The 25283-nt window shown below is 39.6% G+C and overlaps 1 protein-coding gene across 1 annotated transcript; it reads right to left on the minus strand.

Moving 5' to 3' along the window:
• Positions 1–302: 302 nt before the first annotated feature.
• si:ch211-278j3.3 (E3 ubiquitin-protein ligase RNF19B) lies at positions 303–16340 on the minus strand. Its single transcript, XM_054618759.1, has 9 exons — positions 16122–16340; positions 14653–15134; positions 10625–10830; positions 10327–10474; positions 8011–8173; positions 6816–6930; positions 3567–3698; positions 2694–2964; positions 303–1899 (listed from the first exon to the last, which is right to left on the minus strand). The coding sequence occupies exons 1-9, from the start codon at positions 16272–16274 to the stop codon at positions 1617–1619; spliced, it is 1953 nt and encodes a 650-aa protein (XP_054474734.1). The 5' UTR covers positions 16275–16340; the 3' UTR covers positions 303–1616.
• Positions 16341–25283: the final 8943 nt, after the last annotated feature.

Genomic DNA, 25283 nt, shown 5'->3' on the forward strand with positions numbered 1-25283 from the left:
AAAAATGTTAGACCAGACTTGGAGTTTGTTGGACAGGTTTCCAACAATACATTTTAGAGGTCACATGCCAAACAGATTATGAACCACTAAATAAAATGATTTACATAATCTGCAACATCCCCAGTTCAATTTCCTTTGTATGACCTTTGTATGACTCCAAAGTTTCCAGTCTGTACCTTTACTGTAAAGCCATTGTGTAAATTGTGCCATATAAGGAAACGGGGGAACTCTACATTAGAACCTCTACTGAAGGTAAATCAATTTGTGACAGACACAAAATATGCATTGTGTTTTTTGTCCTTGGTGAAATCTTTATTTAATTTCTCTCCACAACCCAGCACAGGTTATCATTTCATGTCCGAGTTCATCTCTCACAAGTATTTCACACCAATACTTGAAGCTAAGCAGAGCATGTATGTAATTCCCATAAATCATCTAGTGGGGGGTTATTAGAGTTCAGCCTGAGGTGGCATGCTGCTGTTGTAATGTTGGTGCTCTGTGATCATTTGAGAGGGTCTTAAGTTTATATTTAATGCTCTCAGCAGCACACACTACTGCAATTACACTGACAGCTGCGTGTGTGTGTGTGTGTATGTGTGTGCGTGTGTGTTTATGTGTAATCCTGGATACACAGCGAGTAGTAGAATCATGCAGCTACTTTTAAATTTAAGAAAAAAAGGCTGCAGTTTAAAAGGAAATAGCCTCTTGAAGGCTAAAAAGCTGCACTAAAATGATGCAAAAGTGGCATTGCCTCCTGTCTGCTTCCTTGGAAGACTGTGGATTTGTGATCGATACTTATAATTAATGGTATTTAAAAGCCATCCAGTCAATAAAATCACTGCCATAATGTCACAGAGCACTTTTTACCCCACTAGAGAGCAACAGTTACAAGCTTAAACAGTTTTCAGATGTCATTTTCAACTGCTTCACAAAATATAACAGTGCAACATGCGTCGTCTGTTTAAGTTTGTCCAATTTAGGTGTGACCAATGCATCTTAAAATGCTGGAGGTATTTCTTTAAGGTAGAAAATAAAAATCACCCCTGATGTCCTGCAACTTGGCCTGTGAAACATGTGATATTAACTTGCTGACACAACAGTTTTTAAATCCTTAATGCCCCATAAAACAAATCATGCTCTTGGGTGTCTCTTTATTTGTAAAGGGAGAGTGAGGAGGGAGGTGAGGTCACTAAAAGAAGTGTTGAAGTACAGTCAGATGAAGAGAGAGTCTCATGAAATAGATTTATGACAGGTGGAGTGTAAGGTAGTCTCTTTCAGAAAAGGACAACACAGAAAAGAAACATGCTCTCAGTCACTTCCGTTTTAAGATGAATTGATGGATGCTATCCTGTCTCCTTTACAATCTATACCCCTCCAATGCGTATGTCATAGTCTCATGCTATTTGTCTCATACACACACTCACACACACGTTTACATTATCTCTCTCTAAACCCGCGTCTTCCTTAGAGGCTGGAGCTAGAAGGCAACTGGTGGGAGGGCCTGTCTTGGAAGCAGGAGGTGGCCAACGATTTTCAGGTCAATCCAGTGTCAGCTCATGGATTTCCTTATTTTCCATAAAATCTCCAACTAAGTACAAAGTCTACATTAAAGGACCTCATACGCCGTCTATTTCAAAGACTGGGAAAACTGTCCCTTCATCTCCTCCTGCTGCTTCCCCTCCTGGTTTCTCTCTTCCTTCCTGCTCCTCTCCTCCTCCTTCTCCCTCTCGTCTTCCTTCCAGTTCTGAGGCACACAGGTAGTCTTGGGACTGGGACTGCGAGTGTCCCAGGGACTCCACTGACAAGCTTCGGCTAGACAGGATGCTACTTAGGCTGGACTGGCGGGCGCCTCTGGGATGGGTCTCAATTTCCACACGGACTTCAATATTGGTTCCTTCCCTGTGGTGAAAGTAGAATAAAAAAGGAAATCAATATGAAGCTGCAAGGCAATCGAAATTGAAAACGGAACTATATGCAAAGAATCTGCTGAAGTCATACGACAGATCAACAGCAGGATTATATGCTTAAACATAGGTATCATATTTAATGAAAGTTTCCAAAATAACAATTAAAGAACAAGACTAAGAATGTACAATCATGCCAGCAGCTCTGTAAGGCAGTACTTAGGGCACTTACCTAGTTCACCATCTTAGTTTATGGTGTTAGAATGCTAATATCTGCTAAATAGCACTAAACACAAAGTACAGCTGTGGCTGATGGAAAACGTTATTATTTTTAACCAAAGTATTGAACACTTTTGACGATATTCTCTCTACTTTTATTGTTTCTGTAACCTTTGTAAAGGGTAAATAATGCATAACTTTGTAATTTTAATCTTATATTCTGTTTTTAGGGTGACTTTGAACATCTGTCTAGGGACTTCAGATGAAAAATATCCTCTTGGCTAACTCTGGCGCATTTACAGAAATGGTTTATTAATGTGCATTCTATATATAATAAATCAAATAAATAAACCAATAAAATAAAATAAAATAAAAAGTTATAACAAATAATCCTGAGGGTAACATGGATATCTGTACCTCATTTTCGGCCAATTCATTAAATAGTAGATGAGATATGTTTTCAAATATCCCTGCTGTGGGACTAATAAAGGATTATCTTATCTTCTCTTATATTTCAGTCAAAAAAAAGAGAGTGGTAGAAAAAGGAGGAGAAACAGAGGCCACATTTACCTCAAATGAAGCCCTTGTGTGTCATCAAGCTTGCTGTCAGGCACAATAACCACCTGGCAGTCCGATTGGCTGTCCTGATGGGTGTATCCGTGGTGATTAGTGGCTTCATCCAATTCTTCATAGCTATCTAGCTCGGGGGGCGTGGTGCTCGTACTGGGGAGGACGCCCACTTCCTGTACACTGACTCGGACTTCCTGGACGCTGGTGTCGCTGAGCGTTGGGTTTTTCTGACCCGGCCAGTGGTCACTGACTACATGAGAGAATAGAAGATCTATAAGAGAAGTTGAAACTGCATCAGATCAGGTCGCGCTTTGGAGCAGAAAATTACAATGCACCTAGTACTGATGTCAAGAGTCCTTAACTTAAGTTAATTACACAGTTATAAAAGGAATAGCTCTATAATTTGGGATATACGCTTATTAACATTCGTGTTTTGTTTATTATATGAAGCTAGCCAGGAGATGATTACCTTAGCTTAGCATCAAGACTGGAAACAGCTGATCTGGCTATGGCCAAATAAAAAAATAATAAAAAAACACATTGTATCTTGTTTGTTTGAATCACACACACACACACACACACACACACACACACACACACACACACACACACACACACACACACACACACACACACACACACACACACACACACACACAGAAACAGTTACAGTTACTTTCTTGAGCTGGTTTCCTCTGCTTCTAGTCTTTATGCTAAGCTAATCTACGCTAAACTGTTTGCTGTCTGGCTCCAGCTCCATGGTTAACGTCGAAAAATGAGAGCGGTAGCCATTTACTCATCTAACTTTTGGCAATGAAGCTAATGAGCGTGTTTCCCAAATTGTTAAACTATTCCTTTAAATTCTATACTCACAGCTGGCTAAGTCCTCCAGTTGGATTTTGTGTGTTTCAGGGGGCTCATTCTGCGGTCGACACCAGCCGTTCCTACAGAGCGACATGGGGACGACCCCATAGACATAAGTCAGCATTAGCGGCACACCCATACCTGCAGGAAAACAGAAGAGTATAAGAAAAAAACTCATAATACATTTCTCATTATGGTTGGTCTTGAGTTTGTGAGAGAAAATGGTCAAAGCCAAAAGCAGCAGATGTAAAGATGTCCAGGTTTTCAGTCCCTGGTATGGATCAGCCTCCAAAGACACTCGATTCTAGACTTCACATAATGCAACAGGACACTATATTTTGGTAGACCCTCTATGTCCAATAAATCCTCCACATTCCCAAAGAGTAATGCAGTCTTTCTTGAGCCAAAACCAAGATGTAACTTGAGTAATTGACAGACTTGTTTTCCGCTGAAGACATTACACATCTGATTCAATACTACTCCCTGTGACTGAGTAATGCCTTTATGTTAATGGATTTTAAGTTTTACAACAAGTTAAATTGATGGTTGGCCTATTATAACAGTTTTATTATATTATTATTTCTGCAATACCCCAAATAAACACAAGAGGGATCCCCTCCCGCGTCTCTGTGCATGGCACACAATAATCTGGAACACACTGATCTATAAAGCTTCTATTGGCATTTTAGCCTCCATATCTATGCAATTGTATTGTTTTGAAATACTGGGAGCTTTTGCTAATGCTCTAGGAAGTTATATCTTCTCCTAGGAATCAATTTCCTTGCACACTTCCGAATCCATTCTCTTTTAATTGGATGCAAGCTGATCATGCATTTTATGTTTTTATCTTAATCTGCTGCATATCTAAATGTTTTTCCTATATTTCTTGCGCTTATTTATAAATCTCATTTCATGCCTTTCAGCTTATGCGATTTGTGAATCTTGATTATTCTCTTCATATTTGATTTAATTCATTGTAATTCAGACTCATGTGTTTTAAAACCTGTATGTTTTGTGTTCTATGAGATGCTGTTATGTTCTCTGGGACACCCATGGACAAAACCTTAATTGCATCTAGTATACTGTAAGATGATGTGTATATGTATTTATCATAATGAGAGGCGGACGAGAGTGGTGCCTCAGTGGACACTTGAGAGTGACTAAGAGTTAGAAGCAAAACAGAAACCTGTTGATTGCAAGAAATGACTGAATCTACAGAGCCCTTTTCATATTTAGTGATTATTTGCCTTCTTAATTTCTTATGGTAATTAAAAGTCTTCAACTCACACTGACAGAACAATAAAGTAATAAATGAAGTGTTCATTGCGATGGATCATTTTCTTTCATATAAAGTCAAAATAAGAATATCACAAGTTAGATTTTCCCCCACTCTCCTTCATAACCTTCACAAAAGTACTTTCAACAAGCCTCACAACCCGTTGAGCAGCAGCCTCCCTACGCTGTGTGATTATGCAACCTGTGATTGAGATAGGAATTTGGTAACACAAAGCAGCTCCGACCAAACAAAGGGACATCATTAACACAGCGGGAACACCGGGGCGCTATTGACTCAGCGGTGGGGTGAAACCAGGGCAAGAGGATGAGCCTGCCAACCCAAAAAGTCCACAGACAAGAGAGGGATGTGTGTGTGTGTCTGTTATGGTTCAAAAAGAGAGGAACAACAAAACAGGGAGCAAGAGAAGAGAGAGAAAACAAAATGAGACTGAAGGGGCGTAGAGACAGGGATGCAAACACAAGGGGAGATACACAGGTGATGGGAGAAGAAGGTGAAAGGTAGAGTGCGGCTGAATGTGTTTAAGTGTGTCTGTGAGGGTGTGTGTGTGTGTGTGTGTGTGTGTGTGTGTGTGTGTGCCGAGGAGGGCCCGTCAGTGTGCGGTTCAGTGATGGTTGTGACATCGCAGAGGGAAGCTGAGAACCTGCTAAAGCCTTGAGGATTTCTGTCGCAGCCATGAATGTTACCTACAGTAGAACGGGGCGTTAGTCATCAAAATGCTACTTTGAACTGTATGCGTGTTTTTAATGAAATCAAGTGGTATGTTTCATACAAAAACTTCACTTGTTGGTATTTATACATACACATATATATATATATATATATATATATATATATATATATATATATATATATATATATATATATATATATATATATATATATATATATATATATATATGGCTTTACAAGGTTTATGGCAGATCAAGCCCTGATATAAGTTCAGCTGATGATTGACATAAGACTCACTTTTCCAGTCCTTGTGGACAAACATGTGGAGTCTGGAGTGCCTAACAACCCAAAAACTGAAATAAAAAAAATAACAATTGTGGGCTGCCTGGATCAGAAAACAAATGATTCACGAGCAATTCAGATTTGGCTTCCCTTCTTACTTCACATGAAGGCTAATTAGAATATTCCGCCCCCATCCGAGTATCTCTACCTATAGCTTGCAAACTACCTTTACAAAGGAGTGCATTGCTTTTCTTGCCAGCCAATCAGTGCAGACTGGGCTTTTTTTGGGAGGGGACGGAGAAAAAAGTTAATTTTGAATATTAAAGCAGGTAAATATGTTTTAGTAGAAACCTAAAATGCAAGAACGAACCTGAAAATAAGCATGATATATGCGCCCTTTAAAGCAGTAGTTTTACATTTTGGGAAATCTGTCCATTCATTCGCTTTCCCTCCAACAGGATTGATACCATTTTTGTGTCTGTATGGTCATTTTGAAGCTCTTGCCAGCAGCTTTAAACATGGGAAACAGGTAACAAGGCTCTGTTGAAAGGCAACAAAATACTAGCGCCTCACTGCTTACTGAAGCATATTTCACAAAATGTTGACATAACTAGTTTTTAAATTGTGTATGCAGAGTGTGAAAATATATATAAATATGTGATGTTTCTCTCTCTCGTTGATCCAAGACTGCTCACTCATTATTATGGAAGGGATTATCCGAGACACTCCACAGCTAGAAGCCAGTTGACCCACATGAATCATATTTTCTTTAATGGCTTTTTTAACAACATGAATATTGCCCTCTGATATTAGACATTTTGCTAGAACTACAGTTTTATTATTCAAATAAAAAAAGATGATTTACATATGATGCCTTTTTGGTGTCTGACCTTAACTGTTCTGTCTCGGGATACGGTTGTAATTTGATCTCCTTTTTTTCATTTTACACTTTAATCACTCCAATCTGTGTGCTGTGCAGAAGGTGGCCATGTTGTTGTTTTGTTCCTTACCCACAGTGATAGCCGCTATGACCGGCGACACAAACACTGACATCATCACCCCACTTGCCACAGTCAAGTAGTGTTTACTTCCTGAGATATTGTTTTTCTTACAGCGACCATGGACCTAGAAGGCAATACAGAGAACACAAATTAGATAATGGGAAATTTAATCTGATCTTTGTTGCTCTCATTCTCTGCAACCACTTATTCGTGTCCACTCATACATGCATCCCAGCATGCATGAGGGGAAAGGAAACCAAAGAGCTCCAACACAAAGACATACACAATTAATGAATATTAAGTGAACACTTAAGCTGCATGTAGGCGTGTCATTAGTTTCCAATTCAACTGATTCCATGAATGTGTTGATTCAGGATAATTAATTTCACTTTAAACATACTAGTCCGCAATATGGGAGCAGTTTGCACATTCTGGACTGTCTGCTGTCGTTGCTGACACAGGCATAAAACTCAACCAGGCGCTCAGGAAGTAAGAACATCCATTTAAAGCTAGGGTGGGCGAAAACATCCATTTAACCGATAGTTATGCGCGTTCATGTGAATTCAGTTACATTGATAGGAAGATAATGACCGGACAGTCCCACAGCCAATAAGAACGGAGAATCGGAGCCTCGCTCTGATTGGTCAAAGTGTACATGAGCGGTGGCAATTTTTGGGTGCGGCCCACAGAGGCAGGGGAGAGCAAAGTTATGAGCAGATATTCTCAGAGCACTTCACCTACATATAGCTGACTGGCTATTAGGACAGTTTTGCCAAATATTACAGTAAAGAAATTAATTAATTAATACCCACCCTAGCTTTAAGATAAGATAAAATAAGATAATCCCACATTAGTCCCGCAGCGGGGAAATTTGAGGATTACCTCAGCAGAGAGGATAGTGCAAACAAGAGACATAGTAAAAAAAAAAAATGATCAAAACAAGTAAATAAGTAATAACACAGTAAAGAATATTAAATAAGTTAAAAAGTTAAAAATCCACAATAACTAAAATATTATATATACAGACAGAATAATTGTAGTATTGTACAGTATATTGCACATATTTTTATATTGCACAGATTTATATATTTGTTTTTTAGTGATGTGTGGTCTACTGGGAGCAGAGTTGGTTGTGCAGCCTGACAGCAACAGGAATTCAAAAGTTATTTGACAAGAAACAGGATTTACTGGCTGTTGTTTGTACCTTGCGGCCCATGTAGATTGGTATGCCCACAATGATGACTGGGATGGCGATGCCCGCTATAAGGGAGATGACCACCGGTGCTCCGAGCAACATGCCCACCTGCCACAGAACCTTGCGGGTTTGAGACCATGGCTTCTTCCCCCAGAATGTACACCCTGAGGGACTGAGACACACGGGAGAAACAACAGGGGAGATCAGATAGGAGGTCAAACTATCATTATGCACATAGCTCAGAAAATAAATGGTAGAGAATAAAAAAACATATAGCCATTTTAGCCGCATGAGAGTTATGGCTGTATAGGTGTCAACCTTCTTGATTCTGTCAGTTTGTCCTTCACTTTGGTCTAGACTGAAATATCATTAAAACTATTGGATGGATTGCCGTGAAAACTTGCTACAGATATTAAAGGTTCAAATTCTAATCACCTCCCCTGAGTTTTCATCTCTGGTCAACATTTTTTAATTTGCCCATTACTTTGTTTTGTGGCCAAATACCTGCAAAACTAATGACATATTTTTTAACTTTGTTTTTTTAGTGTAAATTAAGAAATGTTAGCCTGCAGGTTAAACTAAGATGGTGAAAGTAGTATAATAATAATAATAATAAATAATAATACAATTTTACTTGCTGAACATTTAGCTCAAATGACAAACTTCATTCTTCAAATATACACAAATGGTGTGTACACTCTCATAGACACACTCATATTGATCATAACCCTTAATGCAGCATCGTCTGACTCTGACACAAACATAAAACGATTTTTAAGGAAACAAGTCAAATAAATGAGTACTGACAATATGAAATGTCTGTCTCATTGCTGTCATTACATCATTACCTAAACGCAATGACCTCATCTGCATTTCTCATTCTAGCTTTGTCCTCTTCCAATCAATTACAGTCATTTGCAACTACCATTCACACACTCACTTATCTCATGCTGCTGTTAGATCACTTGATATGACATTAGGTATAATAAAGTTGCCTTAAAGTGCTTCTTTAATGTAGAATCAGCCTTTGGTGGTGTTGTGGTGTACTTCTAACTGCCAAGGAGAGCAGCACAACACAGAATAATGCCCTTTGGTCTTAATTAAGCAGCAATTAACTCGGAGCAGCACTGGCAATATGAGCAACAGAATTAGCACCTTAGGGCTACTCTATTTCTGAATGCATGCTTTTGTATCACAACAGCAAATGTCACTTTAAAGCCTGAGTGGGGGGAATTATGGGAAGGTATTAAAGTTGTGCTCTCTGTTGCTCTGAACTGGTTGATTTGTTGTGTGATGGTAAAAGCTTTGCCCTTCTTTAGGATGTTGTAAATATAATGTGAAGTGTGACAGACAGATAAGAGTGAGGGGAGAAAAGAAGAAGGGTGTAAAGACAAAATGAGGCGCATGCAGACAAACACAAAACATCTCTTTCTCATCTGAGACATTCATCAAAAAATGCATGTGACAGCATGACAATCAAAAAATCCATACATATATACACACTTCTTCCAATTTAGCTTATCAGCTTCTAGCTAGCCTCATGGCTTGAGTTACATATTCTGCTGCATGGAAATATGGAGGCAGAAAGAGCTGATTAATCGATGACAAGTCAGCAGTGACTCCCTTCCAGGACTGGAAAAATCAATGGAAGCCCAGACTGGCCCAGTTTTTTTTTATCTCTGACTGGGTATTGCTTTAAAAACATACAGATGGAATGGAGGTTTTATGAACACAGGTATATTAATTCTAGTACAACTCTTCCTTATCTTACATATGCTGGAGTTACTTGTGTCACAGAGCATTCTTTCTCCTCATGCTGCTGTGTGACTAGGATCAAATTCTGCTGTTCTTTGTGTCATGATTTTTCTGTACATTCATTCACTGTGTACAGTTGGTCCCACGCACCAAAATAGCAAACTGTGCTGATGCAACTAAGGCTTATTTATTATTATTATTATTAATATTTTGATGATTATTTTTTCAGATTTTAGTTTGGTCTATAACATGTTCGAAAAAAAAGTAAAAAATGCCCAAGCAACATCTTTAAAGACTTTGTTTGGACTGACCAACAGCCCCTTACCAAATTACTTTAAATTTACAATCAGAAAAGAAGCAGAAAATCCTTACATTTAGGAATCTGAAACAAGCAAGTACTCTGCATTTTTCCTCGATAAATGACTTGAACAATTTCTTTGTCATTATATTTAGTGTTGACTAATTCTCAATCGACTAATCATGTGATTATCTGATCTCAAAGTTAATAAACTTACATTGTTTAGTTAGATGTGGCCATTTGGTTTGGTGTGTTAATGCGTTCATGAGTACCTGAGGTAGTGCACGTCGGTAATCTCCTGCATACACAGCCAGCAGAACTGACAGGCACACACAGTGCAGTTCATACGGTTACAGCTGCCATCGTTGGTCTTCATGATGTAGGCACCGCAGCGAGGGCACGCTTTGATCTCCTCTGCATCTTCAACAACAGAGTAAATATGTGAGAGGTGTCCACAATAATTTATTCATCCATGAAAACATAGTAAAAATAAAAATAAATCAACTAGTTCCTGGCAGAAAAGGTTTGGAATAGAGAAAAACAAAAGGTAACAGCAGCTGCTAGTCTCACCTCCTCCAGGTTCTTCATTGAAGACGTACAGCGTGGAGGCGTCGTTGCCGCCTGAGGTGTGGCGGGCTCGCTGACGCCGGGCCTGATCACACGTCTGGTTGGGGTGCCACAGCTGCCGACAGTGGTAGCAGAACTCTGTGTCACATCCCTCACGGCCACAGCTCAGCTTGGGACACTCTGCACAGCCGTAAGCTATCACTGCATAGCTGAGGAGAGAGGAAAACATGATAGAGGGGACAGTATTAATATGTCCATAAAGGGGAATTCTTTGTTGTTAGGGACTCTTCATAAAGGACACGTCAGCATCCGGCATCATGCGAGGATTAAACACAGGCGCTCTCCCTACTCACTGTTCCACCCTGTTGCCCTGAAATCTTCTGCTGAGACTCACGGTGGCTGCCGTTTCATTTAAACATCACATATTTTGTGGCTGACTGGAATATCTGTGAAAAGTTGAGTTGTTTCATTGTTGTCTTTGCTCACAAACAGCACAATAGTTGACTGTGTGCGCCTCAGTAAATCACAATTCAAAGAGTGTCACAAGTGTCTGAGGGACTGCTTTCCACAGTTCAACTCCTGAACCAGAAATAACAAGGAGCTTTTTAAGCCTGTGGACCTGATCTCACTTCTCAGAAGGGACATTAACATACATTTAAATATGAGTGAAGTACTTGAAAAGATCCTCTAGGCTTTTTCCTTTAGAGTTTCCATTATTTTGTGGCTTTCAGGTTTGTCAGAAAGGTAGATGAATCAGACAGTCTGAGGGCCACACACACATAAGAGGATAATGACACTGCTGCCTGGATCCCACTTCGGTGTCGGACTAGATTTAAACAGTTATTGTCTGATGTTCAAGTTGAGACCTCATGGCTGAACAACAAAGCTAGCGTGGAGCAGTTCATGCATAAAAACGTGTTCAGGTATCTGTGAATGTCTTTATCAAAGAATGCAGCATTTTAACGCCATACATTTATTAAAAACCTTAACACGCTTCGTCATGCAAAGATGTTTAATGAGGCTATGACAAAACATACAGAAACAACAGTCAACATCAATCATATCATAATTTATATCAATCAGATTTGGTGCACTTTTATTTCTTGCCGTTGTAGACTGATCAACATGTTTCCAAAGCCTTTTGGAAAAAACATCCTTTTACACATATATTAATTGTTAAAGAAATGTTTTAAGACATCTAAAACTATTCTGCTTTGAATCATAATTTGTACCCAAACCTATGAATATATCTTATTTCAAAAGTATAACTACTGGACACAGGATATCTTCTAAGTCCATTCCCAGTGTATGTGTGGTAGAGGCTTCAAGCTTCCATATCACAGACATGTAAGTTACATATTGGACCATGATTGACTTCAGAACTGTTTGTGATGTCACTTAATCCTCTTAAAGGTACACATTCAGACTTATAAATAGAGTTTATTGACCACTAATACCATCAAAGTGCAATTCTTTTAAAGCTGGTCCCTATTATGTTTGTATCATGTGCACAAGGTTGCACATGTCTTGTGCAGAAGCACTTGGTCAAACAACACACGGATCTGCAGTTTCACACAGATCTTTGACTGAACTATTATAACTTTTCAGACTGTACTGTTTTAACATAATGTTTTACGTCATGTATTTTATGTATTATATTGTCATTTCTGTGGACCCAAGGAGGTTTAGCTGTCGCCAAGGCGTCATCTATAGGGGATCCAGCTAATAAACAACAATAGACAACACAGCAACATAGTGTGACAGCATATGGTAGAGAAGAAGAAGAGTTTTAGTGGATGTAAATAAAGTTTTAAAATACTTAAAAAGTATCAGCTCTGCAAATGTCCAATGAGAAAGGAAATGCATTTAACACACTTGTGATTCGGTGGGAAAAACTGAATGTAAACAGAACTTTGTTTGTTAACAGGAAAACTACTATGTAACTGACAAACTGTATGTTTAATAATAATCAGGGGGAAATTATTTCTCTGCATTTAACCCAAAAAGAAGCGCCCGGGGAGCAACTTGGGGTTAGGTGTCTTGCTCAAGGACACCTCGGCATGTTGCCGGTAGAGGGGTTTGAACCACCAACCTTGTGGTTACGGGACAAGCGCTCTACCTCATGTGCCACAGCCACCCACAACAGAAGTCCAAACTAAAATGTTCTTTATTATTCAGATCAATCTGATAAGCGAGCTCTGCAGCTACAGTAACATCACGGTTGAGAACTTAATGTAAACTTTATGCTCCGTCAAACAGAACACACACGCTTCATTTTTAGGGCATAGACAAAAATCCTTCCTCAAACCATAGAGTATGGTTATGTTAGGTAGAAAATGCTGCTAATTGACATCAGCACAGGCACAGAAAGATTTGCACCTTGAAATACTTGTACTGCGGCTTCTGTCTGTGTGCGCTGAGAAAACATGACAAAGAAAGAACCACTTTTTGCCACACTTTCTCAGAGCCGACATAATCTCCAGCTAAGCTTCTGTCACTAAGATCTCGAGGAATGTGTGCATGTTGGGAGCATGGGAATACACAGACCATAACCAGTTTACGTAATCAGTCACATCCTCAAAGGCTGCTCTATGTGGGAAGTATGTTATTTCAAATATTAAACTCCACTGACCTCCACATGTAAACATTTTTATATATATATATATACGGAACTCATAATTCTGCAGATTTGTAGGAGAGGCTCTAGAAATCTGATCCTGTTTCTGTGAGTTATATTTAATTCAGAGCAGCATCCGACAGATTGGCGTATTGATTTTTGCTCCACTCATTCCTCATGACCAGGCAGTGAACACTGAGTCGGGGAGACGCACATTCTGGGAAGACCGACAGTCTACCGCAGAGTCATGAACCCTGGTGCATTCGTGCTTTTGACCACAAAAATTCGCTGGACATATTCACACAGAACATGCACACACACACACACACACACACACACACACACACACACACACACACACACACACACACACACACACACATTATGGTTTCCCGTCAGCTGCCCTATCCTGTTACCTCTTCATGAACATTAAGGTCATCCAGCAATGCATCAGTGTCTGTACATTTTGTTAACAACAGCAGAGAAGATGAGTTAACTCAGAACATGCCTTGATTTTCCATTGCATTGTGGTCTATTGTGGAAATGGAAAAGAAAAAACAAATCTAATATATATTTTTAGAGGGTATGTCTCCCTGAATCATTTATGATGAAGTCATCGATCGATTTTGCAATGAAATTACATTGTAGCTGTGCTTTAAACATCTCTATGTAACATGATGTAATCCACATATCAGCCAGTTCTCCTCAGGGAGCAAGAAGAAGTAAAATGGCCTCAGATATGAAAGGCACATAACTATTTTTAAAGTGTCATTGTTAGTTGATTTAAGGCGAGTTCTTCCTTAACCTCCCAATGCAACATGTATTTTGGTGTTACTATATGTAGTCCCACATTTACATTGATTATTGTAGATACGAAATGGAGAGAGGCGTGCTTCATTCAAGACCAGCTCGTTTTGTTTCAGGATCTGCAAAAATATTTTGGTTGCATCACACTTTTAACAGCCTTGGGATGCATATGCAGCTCAAACTGAGCTTTCATTGGCTGTCAGTTCATCTTTTCAAAGCTCCGCCAATCATCCTGACACCGAAAAACTGCTCCAAGTCTTGTGTTTTACAACATAAAGCCGGTGGTGGGATGACAGGGTTTTGACAAAAGCTGCCATATTGTAACAGTGAAATAGGCCTCTCTTTCTTTTTTTATCAAGATAATTACAGTACAGGGAATTGCTACTGTGTGACTAAAGATGTCAATAAAAAAGACATTTCTCGGCAAGTTTAGACTATTTAGAGAAGCCATTGTTGTCAATATTCAACCCTTATTAGTTTATCGTCTCTCAATGTTGTTTGGGAACTCTCTTTATACCAAAAGTGGGTCTTTGTTATTGTTTGTGATTGTGAAGTGAAACATTGTATAGTGTAAATATGCAACCAGCTGTGGTGTTCTGATGCTCACCTGCAGTCAGGTGCAGGGCACCAGCGTGTATCTGGATCAGAGGCCAGGAAACGCCTCAACTGGTACTCCTCAAAGCGCTCCAGCAGCGCCCGGTCGTCCAGGATGTCACGAACATCCAGTGGCGCCAGTGTCTCGGGGCACTGCGGGCACGCGATGCACACCCTGCTCTCCGATATCTCGATGCGCAGGTACTGGCGGAGGCAGTCGGAGCACGTTCGGTGGGAACAGGAGGAGAGTCGTGGGAAGTGGCAACGTGGTTGACTGAGCAGGCACAGTGGGCACTCCTCCAGGTGTTCCTCCAACAGCTGCTCCTGGCTGGTGGAGGAGACGGACAGGACGCCGGTGGAGCCGCTGCTGGCCCCGCCCACGCACTCAGCTATGGCGGCACCGTCATCGCCTCCATCCGCCGCCGCCGCCGCTGCAGGTTGACCTCCTCCTTCTCCTCTTTCTCCTCCAGCATCTTCTGCTGTGAGGCTGAGGTCCTGCGAACCATTACAGAGCTGCTGATTTACCAAAGCCAATAAGATAAGATAAGATAAGATAAGATAAGATAATCCTTTATTAGTCCCGCAGCGGGGAAATTTGCAGGCTTACAGCAGCGTAGAGTAAAGTGCACACAAGAGACATAGTAGAAGAAAGACAAGATAAAAGTAAAAAATTAAAAATAAAAAAAAACAAGTATTATAAATAAGCAATAAAAAACTGTAGAAAATCAACAATAACTGAAATATTATATTTACAGACAGAAAAAACTATTTTAACTATTATTTAACTATTATTGCACAGTGTAATGTATTGCAATCACGTATAATAAAGAAATTCTCATACACAGGTTGACTTGTGAGGGTTTTCTGCTTGCTGCTGTTCACAAAAATGGTTTATATTAAGAAATACAAAAGGAGCAAATGGAACATCCTCACATTTCTAGTGAAAATCATTAATACTGAGTGAACATGGAAGTGGATACTTGGTGTACTTGGTTTCTAGGCAACATAATTTCTCTAAACTACCAATTAATTGAATAAACACTCTAACACACTAATGGATTTGGGCTATAATGAGAGAGGATGGAATCAAGCAGAAACTGAAGTTAATGATCTACAGCCTTGCTTCAAGTTCTTCTTTCTTTCCTGAGACATTTCACTTCTGCCCGAAAAAACTAGACATTAAAATAAATAAATAATCTGTGTCATAATGTGTAAATCAGCTGTGATTATGAAACAAATATATAAATACCTGACACATTAGTACATTTTCATACAAATGCAATTTATGTCTGTGTTTTTGCAAAGACAGCAATATAGATAAAGATCCAAGTAGACTTCTTAACAGACTGGAATATAATAAATCCAAAGATTAAACGTTATAGAAAAATAGAAAAAAACTGCCTAATTTAAACTCTAAAAAAAAAAAAAAAAAAAATAGGGAGGATTAATACGATAAATATGGGATTACTTGCTCAGTCTCACCTGCTCTGGATGCTCGCTCGGGGTCAGGGTGATGGCCACCTCCTCTCTGGGCCAGGCTTCCACCGGCCTCTCGGGCTTTGGCTCCGATTTGGGCTTCCTGCTGAAGAAGTTCAGGAAGCTCAGCGGTCCCGTCTGCTGCTTGGGCCTCTTCATGGTCAATGACTAGAGCGGTGGCAGCAGCTGAGGTGGACAGGCCAACGACCATGAGCAGGATGCAAAAGCGTGTGGGTGTGTGTGTGTGTGTGTGTGTGTGTTTGTGTAAGAGAGTGTGAGTTTTGTGTGTGGGTGGGGGGTGGGGGGGTGCAGCGGGAGCTCTCACGGCTCAGAGTCTTGGAGCTGGGCGGCTGCTCTGCTGTGCGAGGGAGGAAGAGCGGGAGAGATGGAGAGGCAGACGACGGGGAGGAGGTAATCCCTGCCCGAGGGGAACATCACTAATTTGGAACCTTTCCGAGGCCTGGTCATGTGTCTCTTCAGGCTTCTCTCCCTCCTCCTCAGTCTGAATTAGTCCTGAACTGGCCGACTGTCCTTCATCGTTTTTTTTGGAGTCGTCTTCACCGCGAGCGGTCACTTACCCTGAAAACAAACATCACAAAATTACAGTGAGTCCGAAATGATGGGATGTGCATTCTGACTTTTTGTCAGGAAATATTTGGTTATACAAAAAAGTCCCTACAGGAAAAGCGGAGCTGCTAAAAAAAGTCACAGGCGTTTGCAAAAGTTCAATACAACTATTTATAAAATTTCAGTGGAATGACATCACGATGATTATATATTTAGTTTTTTGACAAATGATTCCAAGAAAAATACAAAATGTAAAAAGAGTTTTTGTTTTGTTTAATGTAATGCATTACAGCAGAACACATGTTATTGCATTCATTTTAATCACCATATTTTATGTGTACTTACATTTTCCATATTTTGATACATATCCATATCCCTTAAAGTTTTTACATTAATAGGAATATTTTGAGACATCTGGAATTGGATATTAATTTAATCTTGTGATATTGATCTAAACCAGTGAATGCCAACCTGGGGGTAAGGACGACGGTCACAGGATGGTTAACGGGAGAGGGAAGCAAGAAAACCATATTTCTGTTGTACAATATTATATTTATTTTCCTGACTTTACACAAGCCTTTGCTCTTCTTGTGAATTCATGGGGAATTTGTCTTCTTCAGAACCCCAAAAACTATTCAAATATAGCAATAAATAGCAAGGAAATGAACTCTTTGGTTTAACTGGTCACCACCTGTTGACATATGCAGCTGGTGACGAAGGTACACATGTCTTTGTTTCACAAGCCAAAAAGGTTGGGAATTAATTATCCAAATTGTCCAGCCCTTCATCATTTACAACTGAGTAACAAAATCATTGGTGTTAACCATGTATTCAGCTACAGATTGCTTTGATTCATACTGTAATTAAACTTTTATTCTCTTTTCTTTATACATTTTCTTGTAGAAAAACCTCTCAGTGAACCCCATGCTCATGAATATAAATGCTATCTAGGAACTCTTTTTCCTCTGGCTGCAAATTCTGAATCCTATTATACAAAACAACAACAGCAAGATGACTTTTACTCAAAAACATAGATGGCACAATCCGTGCTTTGAGGGTTGATTTGTTATATGATATTAATATTTAATCGCTGCAAAACTACTTCACATAAAAACAAGATATATTGTGTTTTAAATAGTGAGCCCAGTTTCTCTCATTTACTCAAAACCTGAGCAGACAAATAAACAGGAACTAATCCGAGATTTCAATTAGGCCACAAAGAGAGCAGAATCAATGCCATTTAACTCCAGAAACTTAATTTAAAATCTCTTGAGAGTCGTTGATGATGAAGAAAGTTCAAACAGATAAGACACTAAGGGGTTTTGGGGTCTCTGCGACACAGCCTGGCCAACATACCGTCTGAGACATGAGCAATAAGGTCACAGCCATGACACACAAAGAGCAGATGGACGAGAGAGATGCAGGGTGAGGCAGAGGAGAGGCAGTGATAGACAGCACAGACAACTCATTCTGTCTCCATTAGGCAGAGGCGAGCTTTCATAATCAGGCCCAGAGAGCAAAGAGAGCATGAGGTGATTCATGCAACCCCAGACCAATTAAAATAGCTGTCTCCATATTGACACTGTGTCAAATCGGACCATGGAACACTGCATGAAATATGAAGTGATGATGGACTGTCATCTATTTTAAGATCTGTTTCACATTTTCAAAACTAAAAATATTTTTTTTTATATCAAATGATTTGGAGTGGCTAGAGGCAGGGTATACATGGCTATATGCCTCATCATTCTTCAAACAGGGATGCACAAAGAACCTGGATTTATGTAACACTGCAGTGCCTAACCTGCCTTCTCGCATAGAGACTGAGAGTTGCAGTAGTATTTATATTCTAGTCCTGTGGATATGTTGAAATCCACATGAGTAGCCGGCTATTCTTGCAGCAGCACATCATTATATACAGTATGGTAATTAAAGAGAGACATTCTTGCCCTTTGAAAAGTTGGCACCATAAACTGATGATTACTGTTGATATTTTAAATGCAAGATATGTTTCCACTGGCTCTGCCGGGAATACTGTATCTCTGTATTTTGCTGAGAAACAATTCGGCCAATACGCAATAACATAACAAAACGGGTACTGAAATGCATGAAACATTTGCAAACAGCTGTTTTTGTCAAGAGTTCATTTGTTTTGACGCCGGAATTTTCTGTTAAAACAGCTGCAAACTTTAAGATCCTATTTCAAAGGATGTTCCAAATCTGTTTAAAAACGTATAAACCTTATATTCAAAAACTTTACAGATTTTTTGAAACAAAGATTGCTAATAAACACGAAGTAAAATCAACATATTTTGTGATGATATCAGTCCTGGTCCTCTTTCAGACATCTACAGGAATATGAACTGGCTAGACAAGAGGTGTTTGTGAACACATTCAAAGCTTTATGTTTCACACAGGCAGACATAATATGGAGGATACCATAACAAAGCCACAGCTACAGTATCCATACAACTCTTACAAACAGTTTCCTGTGCTGGCAAATTCAGCTCACTGGTGTTTGTTCAAAGGTCTACTTTATTTTTTTCAAACATTTTTTATGCAAAAACTGTTATCTAGAAGTACGTATAAATTCAGACTCAGTTCTCTCATGAAAACCTTTGTTCGTAGGCTTTACATATTTCATGTTTTATTTTCACCAAACAGAGCTTTTCTGCATCGAATTCCTAGCAACTGTGTTGTGGATCCGCTTGAATTTCCCCAACATCCATTTTCCACAGGGACTAACTTTCTTAGTACAAGTAAGCCAAGTACAGGTTCCAAAGCACCGACCTATGTGATGAACACATCCCTGTGCTGCTGTTTATTTATAGACATGATTCCCACATATGAAGAGATCTAATGCACACACGTAACACATTGAAAATAGCTCAATTTGCATGCAGTGCACATACTGTCTCTGCTGTGTAGCTACACATTCACATATACACACTAAAACACACACACATGCACACTGACACATGCTGGAGTACGCGCATACACACACAGTATTGAGTGTTTTTGAATTATAGCTTGGTGAGTTCCAGCCATGGCTTATCATTCCACGCTTAAATGACAGATAGAAAAGTAATTAAGCAACACAATTTAAAGCCTTACTTAGACAAGTTGTCACTCTGAGGGAAGGTTTCCCATCAAAAATGTTCAGAAATGTTCATTTTGCACAAACCTCACTGCTCTTACACAGCTGAGCAAAGATAAAGCCAAAGGCAGACAGTGACTTCGTACTGACATAAAATCAACAAGAAGTTAAATATCTTCTAACCTAAATGATAATATTATCATACACAGAAATATAAACAATGAAGGACTTTGTCCTGAAAGTTCACAGATAAATATACAAAATCAATTCATTTTAAGATAAAACAAACATTTCTATATGACATTATACAAACAATGTATTTCACTGTTAAGTGTTGGCTAACTTTGCTGAGTTTTGGCACCTGAGGACCAAGATTTTACAAGGATTTATGTTCTCAGACTTGGATCGATCTGGACATAGAATCAGCTCCAGTTAGTCAGACTAGCTTTTGGACCAGTTATGGCCCTTAGAATCAGCCCAAGTATTCTGGAAAATTAGATTGAGACTACCAACTAAGAGTGCCGATGTAAGGCCAAAGCTGGGCCGAGCACGTCTGGCTTCCATTTATCACAGATCATGTTCTTTCACTCCAATTGTCTTGTTCACAATCTGTGCAGAGCATCATTGCACTGTTATAGATCATCATCATTTTGAATCAGATCATGCATCCATCAGAAACTGCAGAAAAAAAGACCACTGACACACACACACACACACACACACACACACACACACACACACACACACACACACACACACACACACACACACACACACACACACACACACACACACACACACACACACACACACACACACACATCCGAAGACACACAAACACAAAGGCACACATACACATTTGAATTACAGAGATGGAAAAGACGGAAGAAAAAGCTTCTTGCAGATGAGATGCTGTTTGTTTTCTATGATCAGTGGCTATGATACAGAATCAATGTTAGTGTTTCAGCTGACTCAAGATCAGTGAGAACTACTGAATATAAACTTCTCACAACAGAACAGGCGCTAGTGAAACATCAAAAAGCTGTGTTCCTCTTAACCTCTTAAACCTCATGTTTGTGGACAAACAGTTCCTTGTTTAGTTGTTCACTGAAGCTACCATATATTGGGAACATGTGTATAAAATTATGCTAGACATTGGGTATATTTCTATTGGAAATAATAGTGGAGCAGCCATGAGTTTAGCTTGATTTTTTTTTTTTAAAGTACACAGATTTAAAATATGTTAGCCTCAAGGTAGAGTTAGAAAAAGGTGCAACTACCGTCAGATGCAATGTGACCTGAGTCATTCACACACATAAATCAAAAAACCTTCTTGTTTCAATTTGTATTTTCTAGTAAGTTTTGTGCCAAAAAGAAAACACCTTCTTATATCTTAAGCATGATAATATTTATCTGAAATTGCTGAAACTTTATGACCCATCTCTGTATATATGCAATGCCAAGGCGGTGGGCTGTAAGATAAAAGGGGGAAAGACGAGTCCTACTGTCTTGAATGTCACCCCTCAGAAGTCTCAGGGGAACATATAGTTAACAACACGAGGGGTGGACCCAGATGCTGCTCGGAAAGAGGGCGTACACCATCTGTAAACAGCTTAATGATTTTTCTTTTCCTTGAATAAGTGTGTGTGTGTATACAGTATAATGTAAAATGCTCCTGAGGTCAAAGACACACTTAAAGATTTGACCTACTCTCTTTACACTCAAGGGCGGCGGCACTCCAGAAATACGGCCTTCACAAGAATTCAAATTCTTAAGGCGTCTCAGGGGATTACGGAGAATTAAAGGACAAATTCAAAATCTGTCCTAGAACTTTCTTTCTGTGCCAGAGCACACAGTGATTAAATCCCTAATTCTGACAGTGTTTTTTCACCCCTCCATTATTGCAGAAATTCTAACCTTAATTGGAGATTAAATGGCTTTGAATAACTGTGATAACACTTTAAGTATTAGTTCAAGTTATGTGTCATACACATGAGTAAAACTGCACAGTGTTTTGTACTGTAACCTGCTGCTAAAGGTTTGGGAGACATCCAGTACCTCTGAGAGTTAAACAGACACACCACTGGAGAGGGTAAGAATATGTTATGTTGAATTCAGTCCCATGGGAATTAAGATAAATAAATAACTCACTGTAGTCCTAAAAAAGAAATCCTCTAGTACATATCTGTGCAGTTCTACTGTTCTACGGTGTATAGTGTATACAATGACTAGTGTTTTATAAAACATACTTAGTCATACAATCTGTATATTTTATATATAATGTTATGGACTTTAAGTCCTCTGTCTAACTACAGAGGACTTCAACAAGATGGCTGTTCGACCTTGTGACCTGCCGAAGCACTTTACAACGGACCAACACTTATTCTGTGTACTATTAGCTACGCTGGCTCACAAAAACAAAAGCTTCAGCCTCACGTCTCACTCCTAATTCACAGCAGCAAAGCCTCATTTTTTATTTATTTGCAACAGGCAAAAGAAAACTGATCCGTTGGCCAGAAGCACCAGCAGGCATCATTACATAATGAATAAAGGCTTTGGCTGGAGTCTTGTTTTCTTACCTACTTACTGACATGATTTAGCATGCTGATTCACACCAATTTTAACCCGACAACAAAATATGCACAAACTCTAACATATTTCTACAGAAAATGTTATAGCTAAAACTTTTAAAAGGGGCATTCTACCAGTCTTACATATAAATAACGGTTTAATCCTGACGATGTCACTAGGGTTATCTCAGCTTGGGCTTGGAGACTTTTTACCCCCAAAAAATTATTAGTCTCAAAACTGGCCCTAGAATCGGCCCAAGTATTCTGGCTCAACATGTGTTACAAACTGGAGGCACGGAGTTGGGAAGACATTAGCATTTAACAGGCAAGGATGGTCAAATTAAATTATACTATTGGGATCATTATTGGAAATGTAGGACATCTCTGGCATAATCTGTCTCTTGGGAGTTCTCAACTTAATGAAAGTGCGATACTAAATAGCTGGAGGAGCCCTTTGAAAAACTGTTGAAAATAAAGCAGCTTGTACTGATTTTGTTTTTCTCAAAGTTAATCATTAACTCATCTACAGGTGACGATACAGTGAAATTACTCTTTAAATGAGTGATGCCCTATCACTGTAACATTTGACCTGAGCATATGGTTGACTTTGTGACAAGATCATTTAATATCCAAACATAATTAATCTAAGTTACATTTTAAACAAATGGGAGGTCATGACTTTAATGTTATGCATTTATTGCAATAAATCTGGACAAAATGCACAGTAATCCGGTGCATGTGGAAGTTTTTTGGGGGGTAAATATAGAAATTTATAATTTCACAAATGACTGTCTATAGGTTAAAGTCTACCGTGGCACTCTTCTTATTGATGACAGATAAAATGACAATGACAGATGGGATTATTACACAACCAGCTTCTGCCCTGAAGCATTTCCCCCCTTTTTGAAAAGCCAAACAGGCACTAAACTGGCCACCTTTTTTTCTCACTATTTTGTCCTTTGAATGAACCATATCCTCACAACCGTGTTATCTCCTCAGCTTTGAGGCATTTTTTGAGGACACTTGTTAACAAGCTGTTGCTATGCAATCACCGATCAGAGAGGATGTCTGATGTTGAGTTCTGCCTCAGCTGAGGGGAAACCTGATGATACACCCTATTAAATATCTCCTTCTCTTCACTGGACACAAGCCCACATCAGCAATGCGGGTTTCACAGGCATGAGAGTGACCTCAGTCTGCCCACACACACACACACACACACACACACACACACACACACACACACACACACACACACACACACACACACACACACACACACACACACACACACACACACACACACACACACACACACACACACACACACACACACACACACTCCTGCACCCAGCGGCATCCCTGACCAAAATGTGCTGTTTCTGCATCATGTGGAGCTCAACACTGAGCCTTAGTGACCTCTGGCAGCCTGCAGAATACTTTACGTTGTCAAATAACCACAATATAAGGGATTACAATTTTTTTAAATGATATTAAACAGTAGCCTATATTGGTGAGGGATTGCATAACAATGCTGTATGTGTTCGTAGTGTATTGTAAGTCACTGATCCATGTGTTTAACTCCACAGATTAAATAAGAGAAGAACCAAATAAAACAATAATAAGGACATTTATTGGGGGTGCAATTCGAAAGCCTGTCATAATAGCATACTGATCAAAAACTCAGCCTTGCATAACCTCCACATTCATATAATAAAATAATTTACACATGTCCATACTTCCATTTTAATCATGTATAGAGGGGTCTGTCCAGGGCATCAGTATGCTCTTGCAGGGAGTGGCATGTTTAATAGGCTACGTATTCGCATTCACCTCCATCTCCACATCTCCCCGCATAAACACGAGTCATAGCGAATTTCAAAGTCGTCTGAAATGCGCGTCGCAGAGTCTGCGGATAAAACACACATTATGTTTTCTATTACGTAAACGGTATCTTACCTCTCAGTGCGGCGCCTTGTCTTTGCAGCGTAGAAATCAACAACTGGCTCCTCCCCTTGAGGACCAAACAGTGGCACAGAGATCTCCCCCCATCCTCCACCACCCCCCCCCCCCCAGGTCTCCTCTTCTTCACTGCTGCACACAAAACATATCTGGAGGTCCTAAAAAAGCTGCTGAGAGGCGATGGTCCGGTGCGGTGCGGTGCGGGAGAGAGAGCCGAGGAGAGGAGGAGATTTGGCGGTGAGGAGAGGCTGACCCTCCCGGTGCAGCAGCAGCGGACTGATGGCTGTGCTGTGCGGTGGCCTGGAGGGGAGGCACACTGCAGTGACATGAACCAATGGGATGACGCAGAATCCCAGGATCTCCTATTCATAAATGCCCAGTCCCATGCAGAAACACAGTGGTGGTCACAGGTTCTCACTGCTAAATATACACACACACACACACACACACACACACCATCTCCTTTTTATAATTTGACCCGGTCATCTAAAAATATGTTTTTGCTGATCATTTAATATTTAAAACTCATCTTTCACTCTCCTGCCCAGGAGAGTTTTATATTTTGTAGGTCTGATGATGATTTTAAAAAAAAATAAAAGCCAACAATTCCTTAGGGATCTCCTGATGCACCTTCTGAGGCCCTGGGATCCCATTGTTAAAAACACTGCATTGTCAATGTTGAATAACAAATAGGACATTGATTATAAGGGTACGAGGTCAACCAATATATTATTTAGACTAGCCTAATCCCAGATAAATCTATATGCCATAGATGTACGTCTGGGTCTTTGTGACTGAACAAGGACCTTATAAATCTTTGTATTGTCCCTATAATGTGCTGTATACGTTTGAATCATATATCATAACTTTTGTTGGACTGGGAATTATAATAAACAATATAGAAAATGCAATTTAGAGGGCCTTTCCCTAAATATAACATTTGATTATTTTGTGAAATGCAGATAAATACCT

The sequence above is a fragment of the Anoplopoma fimbria genome, chromosome 18 (assembly GCF_027596085.1).
Source record: "Anoplopoma fimbria isolate UVic2021 breed Golden Eagle Sablefish chromosome 18, Afim_UVic_2022, whole genome shotgun sequence".
Classification (NCBI taxonomy): Eukaryota; Metazoa; Chordata; class Actinopteri; order Perciformes; family Anoplopomatidae; genus Anoplopoma; species Anoplopoma fimbria.

Bases quoted from the DNA above. Each gene is read 5' to 3' on its own strand.
- si:ch211-278j3.3 (XM_054618759.1), bottom strand. From the start codon at position 16,274: ATGAAGAGGCCCAAGCAGCAGACGGGACCGCTGAGCTTCCTGAACTTC. The intron at 15,135-16,121 runs GTGAGACTGAGC...AATGGTTCGCAG, and splicing joins CGAGCGAGCATCCAGAGCAG to GACCTCAGCCTCACAGCAGA. The intron at 10,831-14,652 runs GTGAGCATCAGA...CTCTCTCCTCAG, and splicing joins TGCCCTGCACCTGACTGCAG to CTATGCAGTGATAGCTTACG.